The following is a 17,711-nucleotide window of genomic DNA, read 5'->3' on the forward strand; positions in this document are numbered from 1 at the left end:
AGCATTTCTGAAGCCGATACAAGGGTTGAAATGCATATTTAATATTTTATTGATTTCAAGTTGTTTTTCTTTTAAAAGGAGGAATAAGCATTTATATTTAATGCAGATTCAGTTTTGAGATATTGAGAAAAGAGGGGTGGGGGGAAAAATGTAGAACTAGAAACAGAAGGAAATTCAAGGAGAAATGAGAATCGTTGTGGAGTGAAAAGTAAAGCTTTTTTGTTGCTTGTTTGTTTTTTGAAGCGAGGAGAAGAAATAGGATAATGTTGGAGGAAGAAGCTAGATACCCAGGAAGAAGTAAGCAAAATGAGGAACACGGAGACATAATTTTCACAATTTCTGTCCGAGGATGGGTGTATTTCATCATTTTAAAGACAATTGACCTTTTGGACAAATTCATGAAGAAGAAAAAATAAATCTGGAAGAATCTCTCAGCTCTAACTGGCTGTTATGAAAATAACAGTATGCTAAACTTTTTATGCCAATTTCTCAGAAACAGGTTTTATAAAATTCACAAAGCCACGATTTTCGAAAATATAAATCTAACTTGTGATGCCCACATAAATATTTATTTTAAAACTGTCACTTTTATCAGGTAGTTCCTTTTCCAAACTGGTCTTGAATACCAACATTCAATCCATGGAAAAAAAATCCATTTGCGTACTGGAATAGTTTGACGCTCCCATGGAAGAAATGGAAAATTACAAAAGCATAACACTCATTTAGTTGAAGGTTTATTTTGATACTGTCCGGCCAAAAGTTCCATTGAACCTTGGCCCTGCCAATACCCAACTCAAACACAAGTCGATTTTTGAAGGAAGTGATTCCAATCAAAGCTTGAGAGATCTGGACAAATGTGTAATATAAATTGCAACATCATTCCAATTGCTTTGCCTTCATGCTTCTATCGGTGCACCTCGTGGAATTGTACAAATCTGCATTAGCTGCCACCACGTACTGCTGTCTTTTGTTCCCAATGCGGTGAATTAAACCGCTACTGGATCTTCTGATTCTTCCACTGCTCAAGTGTCATAGTTTTCAGCTGGAAAGCATGAATGATTTTCAACTCTTCTTCCAGGCATGAATTTACAAGCCTGAGGTGTGGGGGTGAGCGAGAGAGACAGAGGCAGAGGCTATGAGAAAAACATCACAAGTCAGACTGGAACTTTAAATGAAAAGAAAAATCGAGATTAAAATGCAAGTGCAACAGAGCTTCACATTACCTGTGCTGCTGCAGACGTGGTTTTCCTTCAAAGTGTGGTGACACTATGATGACTCGGAAGCTGGTTCCACACATGCCCTGAGACACATCTTCCACCTCCTGTGGCATGATGACAATTTCTCATTATGAGTAAAATGAAAACCTGCATTTTTCCATTTTAACCGGTTTCCCTTCCATTAATCACACTTCGTTTTTGGTGTACTGATCCTACTATCTATACTATTAGAGAGATGTTTCTCTGTCACCAATGTGCTCAGACATGGCTGAACGGTCTTCGTCAATCTTTCAACGGTTCATCAATGAGTGATGGGAAGTGTTTTAAGCAAAAAGAAAATTTTGAAAAAAAAAAAAGTTGGATGCTCTTATAGTGCCAAGCTTTTGCCACAATATGAAAAGTAGTATTAAAATATCTCTGACCCCATTCTTAAATGGGGGTAGGGAAGTGTCTTAGGCCCCCACAAAAACAAAATAGAAAAAAAATCCAAATTTTATTTCTTTAAAATGCCAACAGGATTAGAACAGCATCAGGCAACGCCGGGTAACCCTGCTAGTATAAAATAAGGCAATGTCTGTATGTCTGTTCTTTGTGGAATAAAAATGGCTTGGCCGACCTCCACCAAAATTTGCATTCCTGCTTGGAATACCCAGGGTCAGGTCATGGGTAAATAAATCTCCCTCTCCCCATCCCACTATTTCAAAAAGGGTTAAAAAAAAAAAAACGGTACCGTTGGAATAGTGCAAGTGGTTTAACCACTGACTCCTGATAGAGGGAGGAATATTGTAGGTGGGAAGAGATGCCAATTCTGAAAACAAATCCTCTATCACAAGTGCATAAAGTAACCCAATGCTTGTATTCTCTTATAAAGTTATATTATACATACACTTTTTGTACACATAATCGAGGCTCGTAGAAGAGCTATAGCAGAATGGAAGGGAACAAAATGGAAAGGGCATGTATCAACAACAGAGTGGAAGTGAGAGTGAGATCAAGGGGAGGGGAAAATGGACACGGGGGCGAACAAGCCACACACAATATGAAAAACACAGCAATAAGGGGCAAGTGGGATTGTTGAAACAGAAAGAACAAACCAACTGACAACGAACAAACAAGGATAAGTAAAGGCAGGGGAGGGGAAATCACAATAACCTGAAGATATGATATGTACAACTTAGAACATGGCCTAAAGATATCAAGAGCACATCACACGATCAACTTTGGTAACCATCATAATCATCAAATTTAAATCATAAAAGGTTGGCACATTGTGCTCATTATGGGCCAACTCATTGCTAAAGCAATTGCAGATTGATGTGCACAATTACATGATACAGGGAAAATATTTACAATTGTGCAGGCTTTAATGCATGACTTACACATATAACAGAATTTCTTCTCCCATGGTGCACTATTTCCGACTGCCTGCGATGAAGATTTGAGGTGAACGACCACCGGTTAGTTCACATGTACTCCGGTCCATCTCCGACCAGAGCAATTGGTCCCGTCATCAACCCACAACAAAATTCTTTACTCCTGATTGGTGTCTCATTCATCGTAATTCAATCCGTTAATATTGTTACGGCACCGGGGGTCGGCCGCCAACCGACCGCTCTGACGGAGCCGCAAGTCGAGTCGGCCCGACCGATCACCCAGAATATAGATCACCGGCCGGATAAGTCCGAGTCGACTTTCACATTCAGGTCCTTGTACAGGAACCGAAATACGCCAATGAGCAGATCACGTGGGGTATGGTCGATTGCCAATCTTCAATGTACCTAAATACCCATGTGATCCAACTACCGGGGTATTCCACCCTCGACGGAACTCATACAGAACAAACTGCTGAGGCGAGCCTGTCCCGTGCGCGATTCCGAGCGGCTGAATCGCCGAGAACCGTTGGTCCAAATGTCCCCCTTTTACGGCAAACCAACGGCTTTCTAACTCCCAACACACGAAATGCTCAGTCAATGAAAGAATCGACGTGAGGAGCTGAAAACATTTAACAATTGGGGTATTTATTAATAATAATGGGGAACTAGGGAAGCACGTAAGAGCAGAACTATTCCGACTATACGAAATGCAATGCAAAGATTTACAGCACACAAAGCACTGAACAATTTCCTACTTATTAGACGGTCCCACGGACACACGTTTGCACACACACACACACACACACACACACACACACACACACACACACACACACACACACACACACACACACACACACACACACACAATGGTGGCTGAGGCCTTTAATAACGAGCTCCAGCTTGGAGGACAGGTGAGCTGAAACCCAGAACCTATCTCGAACCTCTCCACCTTATGTGGTCTTCAAGTTGTTCGGACCCGGGCTCCAGCGAGAGCGAGCTGGATCCAATCGCCATGAGCCGCGATCCTTCCCAGGCTCCCGCGAATCCTCCCGCGCTTCTCAACATGTGCTGGTGAGACAAGGCGCCGATCCTTCCCGTCGATGCGTCGCTTCCCCGAGGAACCACCTCCAAGAAGAGGTCGATGAGTCACACCAAGCCGGGAACCAAACAGAGAACAAAGAGCTCCACGAACCAAGAAGAAGAAGCCACCATTCGCAGCTCGAGCCGAGCAGCCGGCTCAACTCTTTCCCAAACAAAGCAGCTCTCCAAGAAGTCTACCGAGCCAAGCAGAAGCCGAAGGCCCACTAAACCACCAAAGCAAAATGCCTCCAAAAAGCCTCCTCTCGAGCCAGGCCGCAGCCGAAGCTCACTGAGCCAGCCGAAGCAAAAAGCTTCCGAAAGCCTCAACCCTAAGCAGAGTCAAGCAGGACCCGAAGGTCTGCTGAACAACTCCTCTGCAGAAGCAAAAAGCTTCCGAAGGCCTCAAACCTAACCCAAGCCAAGCAGGACCCGACGGCCCGCTGAACGACGCCCACCAACTCCCAGCACGAACAAAAAAAGGATCTCCTCTTTATCCTTCTCCCCCCCTCCCCTGCGCCCGGCGTGACATCCCCTCATGTTCCATCCCCCGCTCAACCACGGGTGGGAGGGATTTGTCGACGTCATTAATCACGGGACGGAAGGGCTCTTCTTCCTCTTCGCAGAAGAGGGGGGAGGGACGTCTCCATTGTGTTGGGATCGCTCTTTAACTATTAAATTAAATCACGCAGCGCATCTAATCAATTTCTGAACATTTAAACAATGGAAGGTGAGCTATCTCGGGAACAAGCACTTATCGACATAGCTGACCAAAGGAACCTGTATGTTGTGTGCAATCGAATTCCCAAATTCGTAACAATATTTTCTCACACAAACATGGAATTATAAATGCATTTGAGGACCAACCTTTCTTTTCTATGTATATTTTTTTAATTTTAACGATGGACATGTAATACAAATGCATTTTGTAATTATTTATTACACAGTGTGTGATTTATGCAAGATTCTTACGGACAAAAACAACCTGGGGAGAGAAACGTATTTCCGTTCATTACAAAACCAAAAGCATATTTCCGTTCATTACAAAACCAACAACTCAAATCCTAACTATAAATGTAAGTGTTCAACCCCCCCCCCCAAAAAGTGGGATTAAACTTCGCTTCGTTTTCTGTTCACCCTTTTTTGGTCTAGTTTTACTTTTCAGTCCTCGATGGCATAATGATTCGAGTGTCTCCACGAAGTCTGGGAAGTCAGTGGTTCGAACCCTGGCTTTGAAATTCAAAAACGGTACGTGTTGCATGCTTGCTTGACACTCAGCATTTAAAGGGATAGATAGAGCACTGACAAACAACCATTGATTGGTAATAAGAGCTCTGATGGGCCTAATGGTCTTCTCCTTCATCAAAATTCCTTAGAAGGGAACTTGTGTTTATATCAAGTTGTTTTATTCTAGTCTATTTTACTGTTTAGGATAACCATTTGAGGTGAGTGCCAAGCTGTTAGTTTAAGCAGTATACTCGGTCATCTCTACATTCATTTTTGAAATTTCTTACAGGAATATGAAAAAAAAGATTAATAAAACAAACTGACAAGAGACCCAAATAACGAAAAGTAAACATGATGGGATTCCAAAAATTCACATTTTAAGCCCCAACTAGACGTTAGCCCGTTTGGAGGCTTTATTTTGGGTCCATGCGTCTGGGCTACAAGAAAATGACTGGACGGATTTATTTCACATTCAGGAAATGTATGTATTATAACATCTTGGCACGAGGCAAGTGAAATTATTTTGGAATCAGAGCCATTTCGGGGACCATTATTTATTTATTATGAGCAAATGCAACCCATTGCTTTGCTCGTGGAGATTTTAACAGGGGGGGGGAGGAGAAAGAGGGAGGGAGAGAGAGAAAGAGAGAAGAGAAGAAAGAAGAGAGAGACAGAAGGGAGAGAGGATGCAAGGGAGGGAGAGTGAGGAGGGGTGGGGGAGCAAGGAAGGGGGGAGCGAGTAAGGGAGTGAGAGCAACACATCACCCAACATCGCCATTGACTCAAGGAGGGGAGGTGGGAGCAAGGAGGATGGGAGAGAGAGCAGGGGGTAGGGAGTAGTGGGGAGGGGTTTGGGAGGAGGTAAGCATGAGAGGAGGGTGTTCTGGACCTGCATTTTGAAGGGGAACGGGGGGAGGGGGTTCTCAACTTGCGTTTGGTAGTGGGACTTGTGGAGAAGGGGGGGGGGGAATCCTACAGGATTGAATGAAATGTGTTACGTTAAAACAGCACGTGGAGACTGCCTGAAGATGTCCATGATGACAGTTTATAGTTGGGTTGAAATTCCAACCCAGGCTGGACAGCTTAGAGCGAACGTACGTACCTCTCAGATATCCTGTCATGGTGTCAGGATTCATTGCTTTGTATTTTGTAGCCATTGAAAATATTTTTCAATCCTCTCCTGAATTCGTTCTAACACCATAATAAATTTTGCCTTTCTAACTCCAGAGATATCCCCACAGAGAACCGAGCCGCCATGGAAGCTTGTAGAGATTGAAGCTTGAAGAGCGCTCGCCAAGTGGGTTAAGCACAAAAGCAAGTACTCCAACGAAATGGTTGAAGAAACTTTACAAAACAGGCACCCACATGTCCATGTGACCTGTCGACGTACTTCTACCTTGCAGCAACCGCTGACTGTACCTCCCGATTGGGACACGAAATGCGTGCATAATTCCGCTATTGACTGTAGGGTGCTTGCCAGTTGCTTTTGCACTCATGCAAGCACTCCAACAAATTGGTTGATAAGGAATGGCTGGCTTGGCAAGTGATAGCAAGTTGATTGGTAATGGGACCTACCCGCAAAATTTCAGATTTCACTCCAGATTTTGACAGCTATTTAGTCCACATTATCCGATCCAACACACTGAAATTAATATTTTGATTATGTACTTTAATTAGTCCATGAGAGTAGATCATGGAAATAGAATCATATAATGCATAAAATCACTCCAAGCTCCTAATATGAAAACGATAGCATATACAAAAGCGGTGTATACAGCGATTCACAGGTATGTACAGGGCCGTATTTAGGACAGAGCTAGTGGAGCACGTGCTCCAGGGCCTCCACAATTTTGTGAAAATAAATTTGTTGTTTAAATAAATACCAACAATTTCCATCCAATTTAAAAAATGGTAGTAGTTTTAACAAAATCAGGGCTTTTGTCAAACTTTTATCTGGATAGTAGGTAAATGTAAGCATACATATTTATTCAACATATGTGTCATTTTTTAGGTTTTAGAAAGGTTTTGATTATGTAGAAGTAGTTTATTTCTAAAACTCTCTTTTGTTTCATTTCAACACATAACGTAATGAGTCAGCAGCCTGACCGTCACAGTCACCATCACCATCACCATCACCATGTGCATGAGAGTGGCACAGCAAAAAAAGGAAGGCGAAGGAAAAGGCAGATCAACGAGCTGCTGTCATTGTGAAGACGCTGAGAATTGATCAGTGGTACAAGGGATTGTCCGCTTCAAATTCCCAGCCGCAGACAGAAGAATTTTATGAAAATGAAGGTGTCGAAACTGAAGATACGACCACTGGCAATACTGAAGTTGATGTCGCTGAGGGAACGGAAAGTAATGGGAACAAGGATGTGGAAGTCACTGCTGCTGCTGCTGCAGTTTGAGGACTGGCTGATGACATTGGGCTGAGATCCCAGAAATGCATGAAGACTGTTTGAACGCACCATAATCAATGGAGAAAAGATAAAGTGGGAATGGCTATGCTACTCTCCTGCTACTGGCTGCATATTTTGCTACGTTTGCAAGCTGTTGTCCAAGGGTGACACTGACACTGGTTGTTTAACAAGCACAGGTTTTAATGATTGGAGCCATGCTTCTTGTGCTGTTTCGATGCAGGAAAGTTCTAAAATACATATTTATTGCATATTCACTTCAACAAAAAGATCTAAGCTCTGCGGAGGACATGTGGATTTCAATATGGCTTTTCAGGTGGAAAAACAGATGTAGAAAAGCAGATTGTGTACCTGATAATTTTATAGACATAGTTCCACCTGATGTATATTACATTGTTATTTCCAAAAATATTTGTCGGACCTACTTTTGAAAATGGTGATGTTTGAAGTTATTTTTGAATTTTGATGAATAAGGAATAATTTTATTGATAAAAATTCCACTTTTGATTCCATTAACAATCAAACAACAGTAGTTTTTCTCATGTAAATTCATACAGTGTTTTCCATGTTTCAGGGTGGGACAGACAGATGGTATTAGCCTAACATGCACATTGTTGCGGTTCTGGAAACTGCATGCCTCAAAGGCAATGGCATCCAACATGGTGATCCCCAGACAGTTATTTCATTTGTATACGTGCAGTTAGACCTACCCCTCATGTCGAATGTGTTAACGGGATGAAGTGCATTGCAGGGGTCTTTCGCTAGGTCTAATTCAATCTCTATCGTCATTCCAACTCTTCCCTCTTATCCATGAAATAAATCAAAGCAGGCACCGCACCCAGATGACCGCCTGTGAAAATCACAGAGATAACCTCCACCACCAGACTACACGGGATGCGGGCAGCACAGCGATAACCTCCATCCACTGTACAGGACACGCGCAGCGCGCCCTTTCATTTGAACCTGCATCTAATACTTATATCTGTCTTCTTTTCAACCCTGATTTACATCCAATTCATGACACAAAGCAGAGTAGGTGCAAATGCACGATAACAGACAAGTGCGCAGCCCCGTGATAATTACCATCGCACATTCGCATGGCGCACATCTTTACTTGGATCTGCGCGCTGATTTACAATTTACTGATTTACAATCTCACCGTCGACCTTCGCTCGCCACCTCGGCCAGCAATATCTCCTCGCACCTCCGCCTCGATGCAGTTGCCACCAAGCAGGCGCAAATGCACGGCCAAGATCGCTCGGGCCGTGTGGCATGCGGACGGAACAAGCGCATTGACCAGCGCCAACCGCAGAGTGCCAGGGGTGCCCGAACAGGTATGCAGGACCGAAGCGACCCTCAGCCAGTCGCCAGAATATGGCCCGGGAGTTCGGTGCAAGGCGATTCATGTCGCGGTGTTCGGTGCAAGACAATTCCACAGCACAGCCTTGTCTCGCTGGAATGTTAATGAGACCACTTCCGGCCGTCTGGGCCGGGCAACGTGGGACCAGGGTCCAATAGGAGCACACAATTCAGGTCGTCACCCCCACCCTACACCATGGGGCTTATAAAAGGCGGATCGCGATGCCGTTCGCTGGCTGGGATCTCTACATTCGCCTGATGCTCTGCCTGCCTTGCGTGCTGACTCCACCTTCTACCACCCACCCACCTGACTCCTCCTGTTGACTCCTGCCTTCTCGCCTGCTGGCTCCGCCTACCACCTTCCTTGCCTGTCAGCCCCACCTATTCTCTGGACCGGTGCACGCGCTGAGCCCGGCACAGTAACCAAGCAGGAGACAACACGCCGAATCTTGAACTGGGATCGCTCAGTGGAGCGTCCCCCCAAAACGTACTGGGTAGCGTGGTCGGCTGATCATGCAAGGTATTGCAAGGCCGTTAGCCCTCATCTTCATCGGTGTGTGTGTGTGTGTGTGTGTGTGTGTGTGTGTGTGTGTGTGTGTGTGTGTGTGTGTGTGTGTGTGTGTGTGTGTGTGTGTGTGGTGGTGGTGGTGGTGGTGGTGGTGGTGGTGGTGGTGGTGGTGGTGGTGGTACCTGTCCTAGCCCGAGTTAAGAGTAAAGAAGATACATCGGAATAAGTCTGCTCTAGTAAGTTGCTTGCCTTGTTGTCGTACCCCACAAATTCCTTACTATCTCTGCTTGCATACAATAATAAATCCATTCACTGTGCCACATATTTTTCCTCGCCTGTCTATTAATAAATGCTTGTGTAAAAATGTTCACAGCTCATTTTTGTCTTTTCTTTCATTGGTCCAGCATGGTCCATATCCTAGCCCAACCGGGACTTTACCTCCCAACGATCTGTTCTACAAGCAGGTACGTTCCTTGGCAGTGTCACTTGGCTGTATCTGACCCGGTAAGGTGTCCGTGTTTGGACAAGGCATAGCGATGGCGTGTTCCCCGGTAATTAAGTCACGTGATTATTTTAGGTAACCGGTTAAACCTTAGATGGAGAACCCGAGGTCACGTGGTTGTTATTGACGTTTACGGTCCATTAGCGACCCGCCGCGGCACGGAGTTATCCATGTGTGATGGCCTGCGATTCCGGAGAGTCTGGTGGGAACCCAAGATAGTTTTCCCCCCTCGTGGTCTTCTCGCCCCGACTCTGGGCCGAAGCAATATGTTTGTGTGGATGCGTGTAAATCTCATGTGAAGAAGAAGTAGCATCTCAACCCCCGAGCTTTCGTGGTTTCCATTGTAAAAAAAAGTTTTTAAAATAGGTGCAATACCCCGTGGGTGCTCACCTGGTGGTGGCTGGATAAGAAAACCAGAGAACCACTGGGAGGCGTGGACGACCCACAAAATATGTAACGGAGAAGAAAGTAAATAGCTATGAATCTTTTTGAATGCTGTGAACAAACTTTGTATATCACGGGTGATGAAAGTTGTGCTCAAGTTTCATAAAAATTGTATGTAGTTTTTGAGAAGAGAGCAAATACCTATTTTGAGTGGTAACACACCCACGTACAACCCTTTAGACCCCGCTTTTTCTAATGCCATGAACAAACTTTGGTACATCACGGCTGACGAAAGTTGTGGTCATTTCATCACAATCATGTGTGTAGTTTCTAAGAAGAAAGCAAATACCTATTTTGGGGGGAAACCACCTTGTAACCTCCTTAGACCCCATTTTTTTTTTAAATGTTGTGAACAATCTTTTGTACACACAAACGTACCACAACCTTCATCATGGGTGATGAAGGTTGTGGTCAACTTTCATCAGAATTATGTATGTAGTTTCTGAGAAGAGAGAAAATACCTATCTTGGAGGGTAACCCTCCCAAACCACCACTGTAGACCCCTTAATGAGCACAGATTGTTATGGGGTAAATACACCTTAGTCAGGCATCGGATATGAAGCTTGTGGCCAAGTTTCATCAAAATCGTGTGTTTGGTTCAAGCGATGATGACTGAAGTGTTTACGGACTGAATCACTCACTCACTCACATAAAAGTCACCAGACTGAAGTCCAGATGAGCTAAAGATGGAGAAAATAAAACTTCATGTGGCATTTGTTGATTTCACAAAGGCTTTTGAACTGGTCAGCCACAATGGTTCATTTCTATTATTGGAATCCTTTGGCTGTCCACCTACTCTGCTTAATCTGATCAAATCATTTCACAATGGTAATGCGGGTATGTGTTATCTTTGATGGAAAGGAGTTGAACTATTCTCCATTCTCAGTGGAGTAAAGCCGGGTATGTCTTGGCACCAACAATATTCAGAATCTTTTTCACTCGTGAAAATTGAACCTTTTTTAAGTATATTGGTTGGTCTTGTGCATTATTACTTGGCAAAAAATTTTTTTGATCTGCATCTGTAAGATCTGTAAGTAAGATCTTTTTTGATCTGTAAGTATATTGATCTGTATCGTTTGAAACTAGGCGAAAAAATTTGAGGTTTTTTTGCCAAGTATGTTGGTCTGTAGCGTCTGTCTGTCTGTCTGTCACACGATTTTTGGCCACAGTTTTCAAGCAATCGTTTTGAAATTTTTTGGGTGTGTAGGTGACTGGCGAAGGACAGCAACGCTAAATTTTTGGTGAAGATCTGAATCCGGATCTGGATCTGAGAATTTTTAAAGTGATTCTTCACCATTGAGAGATTGGGCCAAAAACTAGAAATAGTACAATATATCAAAAGGTTATGGATGGATTCACACAAAACTTGGACAGGTTGGGAGTGCTACGAGGAAGAATTGATTCAATCTTGGTGAAGATCCAAATCCAGATCTGGATACGAGTTATTTAATTTTTAACTATTGAGAGATGGGCTAAAAACGATATTGCATGATATCTCAAAAAATTGAGGACAGATTCAGATAAAACTTGGTGGACAGATTGGGTGTGTGACAACGACTAATTGATTCGATTTTGGTGAAGATCTGAATCCGGATTCAGATTCGAGAAATTTTCAGGTGATTCTTGACCATTGAGAGAAGGGCCAAAAACTGGAGAGCATGTTATCTCAAAAAGTTGTCGACAACTTGTGACAAAACGAGGTGGAAGAGTTGGTTAGGTGACAAGAACAAGCCGATTCGATATTAGTTAAGGTCCGGAATCAGATCCGACCTATCAGTGCGATGCAAAATGTAAACTGTTCAGCCTGGTGGAGGTATGCACTCAACCGAGTGCCCTTTCATTCCGCCAAGTGTCACTCTATGAGTGATTTTTCATTCTGTCTGTCTGTATGTTTATCGCCTACAGGTCACACTTTTAAAGCGATCTTCACAAAACTTCACCACATGGTAGAGTTCGTCATAAGCAAGAAGCCTATTGTTTTTCAGGTCAAAAGGTCAACATCTTTGTCAAATTTCTAAATCCTCAATTTTCGTCCAATTGATTTGAAATTAAGAGGAGTTGCAATATTTGGTCATTGAATTCAACCACCAATTATTTTTGAGGTCAACAGAGGCCAAAAAGTGACAAAGGAAAATTTCCAAAATTGTCAATTCTCACCCGATTGACTTGAAATTTGAAGATGATTTGTGGATTTGACCATTGAATTCAACTACCAATGATTTTTAAGGTCAAATTTGTTTTATGGATTTTGCAAGCATCATGCTGTGCATGACATCTTTCTTGTTTTCTTGTCTGTTGTCATATGCAATTAATGGGGACGTCTACGTTCACACAAGATGTGATGGCAATCTCTTCAATCTTGCTCACCTGAATGCCAGGACTGGGACAACAACACTCCTAATCTATGAGCCATTATTTGCTGATGATGCGACCCTTGTCTCTCATTCAGCCATCACGTTGCAGGCAATCTTTGATGCTTTCTCTAAAGCACGTGACGAGTTTGGTGTCACAATTAGCAAAAAGAAAACGTTGAAGATGTCACAGTGCAACAGTGACCCTATCCCATTGAAACTACACGGTAGAGAGCTGCAAGAGGTTGAACAGTTTGTTCACCTTGGCTCGATACCCACCAAGTCCACTCAGACAGAAGAGATTTCAGCACGTATTGCCAAAGCTGCTACGCTCTACAGCATTTGGCAGCTTGCGAAAGAGAGCATAGAATAGCAATAGCCTTACGACAAACACAAAGCTACACTTATACCAAGCATGTGTTCTCAGTGTATACCCCGTGTTCGGTGCAGTGCGTTCAAGAAATTTTCATTCATCTTTCCTCCACCGTGGAGACCCAAAAATTGTGGCCACAATTCAAACTTTCTGCCAACACGGGCATTGAAATTGCCAAGTATGAATAGTGTGTCTTCAGATGTGGTAGACACAATGTGATCAAGTGCCTCATGAAAAATAAATAAATAAAATAAAAATCGCTTTCCATGAATGGATGTGTCATAGTTGGTGCCTACACATTGAGAAAAGTCACGTGACCTGATGGAATGAGGGGAACACATAAGGACATCAACCTCTCTGAAGGCCCAGTCACACCTTGACGTTTTAGCCAGGAATGGCAACGTATAAAAATGCACATAAAACGTTGGCGTACGCTGAAGTTTTGAGGTTTTTTTTTTAAGTTTTGGTCGTATTCATAACGTGTTGGTCGTATGCATAACGTATTAGTAATGGGCACAGAACGTTTCGTTGTGTTAAAGATAACTTATACCAACGAATGCTTAGCCTGTTGTCGGCGTTCACAACCGATGCCCAACGATAGTTTAACTTAGTCATTGCGCGCTGCACGTATCGCCGACGAACTCGTGGCGTTCTCTGTTAAAAACCTGCCGCACGCCGATTTAAATCATAACCGCCTGAAAATTGGAAGTGTCAACATCGCAGTCACACCTTGACGATTTAGCCAGCGTATGCCGACCTATGAAAAATGTGTCTAAAACGCTGGGACACGTCGAATACGGTATGGGTAAGTTGTGTATATGTTAGGAGCACGATGAAAAACAATGAAGTACGCTGGCATATTACGTGGTACGTCTAGTACGTCGTGAAATTTCAAGCATGCTGAAAATTTTATGACGTACTCGACGTATGGCTCACAAGTTCTGCATACGCTGGCATAAGTTCTCGGCACGCTCCGCAATCGTTTACACACGTCGGCCACACGTTACTTGTAAGTTACTCATAAGTCGAAACACGTCGAGGTAATGCTTAGCATACCCGAAACTTAATTTTTAACCTATGAGTAACGTGCTTTGAACCTACTAGTAGCGTGCTTTGAACCAATGTGTAACGGATCTCAAACGCACATTGGCGGATGTAGACAAATTTGATTGATGTCTACCGGACTACCACAGAACTTACTGAACGTGTTTCTAACTTACAGCTACCGTATAATGGCGTATTGGCAGCGTTTAGGGGAATTGGTATATAAAAATGGGCTTAACAGGAGGAACCCATCAGTGTTCCAGACTCCATGTTGAGTAGATGTCAATGTCAGTAGCAGTGGCAGTAGCAGTAGTAGTAGTAGTAGTTCGAGAGAATTTAGTAATGTCGATGTTAGTAGTAGTAGTAGTAGCAGTAGTTAGAGAGAATTTAGTGATGTCGATGTTGGTGGTGGTAGTAGTAGTAGTAGTAGTAGTAGTAGTAGTTCGAGAGAATTTAGTGATGTCGATGTTCGTAGTAGTAGTAGTAGCAGTAGTTAGAGAGAATTTAGTGATGTCGATGTTAGTAGTAGTAGTAGTAGCAGTAGTTAGAGAGAATTTAGTGATGTCGATGTTGGTGGTGGTAGTAGTAGTAGTAGTAGTAGTAGTAGTAGTTCGAGAGAATTTAGTGATGTCGATGTTCGTAGTAGTAGTAGTAGCAGTAGTTAGAGAGAATTTAGTGATGTCGATGTTGGTGGTGGTAGTAGTAGTAGTTCAAGAGAATTTAGTGATGTCGATGTTAGTAGTAGTAGTAGTAGTAGTAGTAGTAGTAGTAGTAGTAGTAGTAGTTCGAGAGAATTTCATGATGTCGATGTTATTAGTAGTAGTAGTTCGAGATAATTTAGTGATGTCGATGTTAGTAGTAGTAGTAGTAGTAGTAGTAGTATCAGTTGTAGTCGTTCGAGAGAATTTAGTGATGTCGATGTTGGTAGTAGTAGTAGTACTTTCAAGTAACGTGTTGCAAAGCGTGAACAACGTTCGTGTAGCGTGCTTACAACACGTTACTCATAGGTTAGAAATAAGTTTCGGGTACGCTAAACATTACCTCGACGTGTTTCGACTTATGAGTAAATAACAAGCAACATGTGTCAACGATTGCATAACGTGCCTACAACTTATGACCAGCGTAGCGGAACGTGCGAGTCGTACGCCGGCATACGTCGTAAAATTTCAAGCATGAAAAAATTCGAGGAAAACCCAAAAGTTCAACGTTTAAAGCCAGCGTACTACCACTTATGGCAGTGTTTTTCAGCGTGGTCTTAACATATACAAAACGTACCCATAACGTATTCGACGTGTACCAGCGTTTTACACAAATTTTCCAAAAATCGGCATAAGCTGGCTAAAACGTCAAGGTGTGACTGGGCCTTGAGTGACAGATTGGATCATCAACATGCGGGACAAGTTGATTCTTAATCTGAAAGCCCACGCCATGTTCCTGCTTCTGTCTCTCGGGTTTGTCTGACCAGTAGGAATGTGAAGTTTTCTTCCTATATATTGTTCCTGTATTGGTGAGGCGGGTCTCAGATCAAGGCACAATGTCAAGACGAAGTCTGCTGAGTTTATTGTCAATATGAGCCGTTTTTTTTTTTTTCCAGTAAGCAGAGTCCGATTACCAGGTCCCACATTCAGTCTGAATATTTCAGCATTCAAAAAATGTCATCACATCGAGCCAACAACATGACTGAGGACAGGGTAACCTGCATCAGGATGGTAAATGTTGTCAGACGCCTGGAGGGTGGCGAGAAGCCCTATAGTCTCCTATCGTTTAGCTGCGGTTAAAGCTGAGTCAAACCCCATGACGAAGAGTATACACACAAAAATTCCAACGAGGAGGAGGAGGAGGAGGAGGATGAGGAGGAGGAGGATGATAATTTATTTTTCGCGCGTTTCACTTTATTTTACATCGTTATTCGGATTAAAACTCTTTTAGGAGAGATGTACAATTGGTTAGTGAAGTCCAACATGCTGTCGTTTGATCAGTAAACCCTCACAGCGAAGGGACAGGTGGGTAGGTAGGTAGGTAGGTAGGTAGGTAGGTAGGTAGGTAGGTAGGCCCAACTCGCCTCTTCTCAAAGCCCCGTGACATCAGGGAAAGCCGGAAATTCAAAGCTGGGAAAAGTAACTCTGTCGAACCTGGAGTGCGCTCCATTACCAATCAGCTTACTATCGCTTGCCAAGCCAGCCGTTCCTTCTCGACCGTTTCGTTGGAGTGCTTAAGCCACTTGGCGAGCGGTCCACAAGATGATGAGTGATGGAACACACCGAGCTGTGAAATATATATTTAAACCGAAGTCATACGAAATGTGCATTTCAAGATGAGCAAAGGATCACATACCAAATGTGCTGGTTCCAAATACTCAGTGAGCTTCTGTTTGACATGATCTGCACTGACAGACATCGCGAGATCTCAACACTCCCTCGAGCTCCCTCACAAAAAAGCGTCTTCTTCCTCTTCCTTTAAAATAATGACTGCTCTATATAGGCCACGTTGGAAAATACATTGTCTCAGAAATCTCACACTTTCCTCCCGGTTTGTTTCACAAGTATAATCACGGCTTTGTAGATTCGAAGATACCTCCGCGATGGTACAATCCGTATAAAATATCCTGATCAAACAGATTTGACGTCCAATCCCGAGTCCTCTGATGGAACTGCTGAGGTGACGGCGATCTCCATGGGAACAACGCTATCGTGGTACTCGAGCAAATGCTGTCTGTGCCGTCGTTTTCAGTTTTACTCGATCCTCTTGTTACAATTTCCCAAAACTGATTTGACGTTGCCGACAAAGTTGCCTTCGAGGAAGAGGAGAAGAAAAATCAAGAAATGGGGAGTCAGAAGGAGGAACCCCAGCCAAGCTTATCTATGGAGCTATACCACTGCGCATTTTGGGGAAGAATTTTGCATGTTTGTAGATCATGAAGAATAAGAATGAAAGTGTTGTAAATGTTAAAGTATTAAATGCACGTTTCAATAATGTTATAAGTATACATAATTGGGGTATACATCTGAACGTCTCATTGGTTGTATCGTTTTGAAGCCGACTACGGCGGCCATCTTGGCAATCCTGCATTCGACGTGTCCAAATAATTTCCGCTTATTTCCCGTATACTGTATTTTAGTTATATTTCTTCATATTTTAGGTAAAATTTATACATTTTCTATGCTTCATATATTTTAGTTATATTGTTGTGGATCGCACTTTCGGAGCTCGGGTCGTCGAAGGGCCTGTGAGCTCCTTTGCGAACCACGTGGAGGGACCCGAACCCACACGGTCAGCTTCGCACCAAGCGCCGAGGAGAAGACCAGAGGCGAAGACCGGTGACCACCAAGGAGCGCCCAGCAGGCCAGAACACCGGAGAGCGGGTGGACCAACAACACGACCACCACCTCAGGAACCACGAACTCCGACCAACCACGAGCCCCGACACTTTTTCTCTCGTCCGATCGCGCCGACAATTATCCCTCCTTCTCCAGAGGGGAGGAGCCACCTCCTCGGACCCGCTCTCCCTCACTGGACGGTTTTGGCGCGCAAATGCGCTCGTCGCCTCTGTCACTGGCCAAAACGGGCGCCAAGTCCGTTGATTGGTCCAGGAGGTGTGGTGACATCACGCGGACCGCCCCTCACACAGTGGAGGAGTCCCATTGGTCGAAGGACGGCAACCTCGCTCGCATCACCCGATTGGCTGGGGTGTCGTGGGAAAGTCGCCCTCTGTGCGTGATTGGACAAGTGGTGGAGTCGGAGCTGAGGCGATGAAAATCTCCGCCCACGTACGTGGTCGAACGCACGTTGGCAATGGCGTCGGTGTTGTTATCGATC

The 17,711-nt window shown here is 43.7% G+C and overlaps 2 protein-coding genes across 2 annotated transcripts in view; one reads left to right on the forward strand and one right to left on the reverse strand.

The window, feature by feature from the left end:
* Positions 1 to 717: 717 nt before the first annotated feature.
* On the reverse strand, positions 718 to 16,514 carry LOC147028743 (bolA-like protein 2). The gene is made up of 3 exons (XM_085879417.1): positions 16,230 to 16,514; positions 1,224 to 1,321; positions 718 to 1,094 (listed from the first exon to the last, which is right to left on the reverse strand). Exons 1-3 carry the CDS (start codon positions 16,290 to 16,292, stop codon positions 995 to 997), a joined length of 261 nt encoding a protein of 86 aa, XP_085735543.1. The 5' UTR covers positions 16,293 to 16,514; the 3' UTR covers positions 718 to 994.
* Positions 16,515 to 16,977: 463 nt separating this feature from the next.
* Positions 16,978 to 17,711, forward strand: part of LOC147028744 (uncharacterized) — a 44,037-nt gene continuing 43,303 nt past the window's right edge. Inside the window, exon 1 of the transcript XR_015057691.1 lies at positions 16,978 to 17,662. The gene's annotated coding sequence lies outside the window, so the exon portion shown is untranslated. The remainder of the gene's footprint in view (positions 17,663 to 17,711) is intronic.

Source organism: Eptatretus burgeri, chromosome 4 (assembly GCF_056783735.1).
Source record: "Eptatretus burgeri isolate ZD-2024b chromosome 4, Ebu_testis_v1, whole genome shotgun sequence".
Lineage (NCBI taxonomy): Eukaryota > Metazoa > Chordata > Myxini > Myxiniformes > Myxinidae > Eptatretus > Eptatretus burgeri.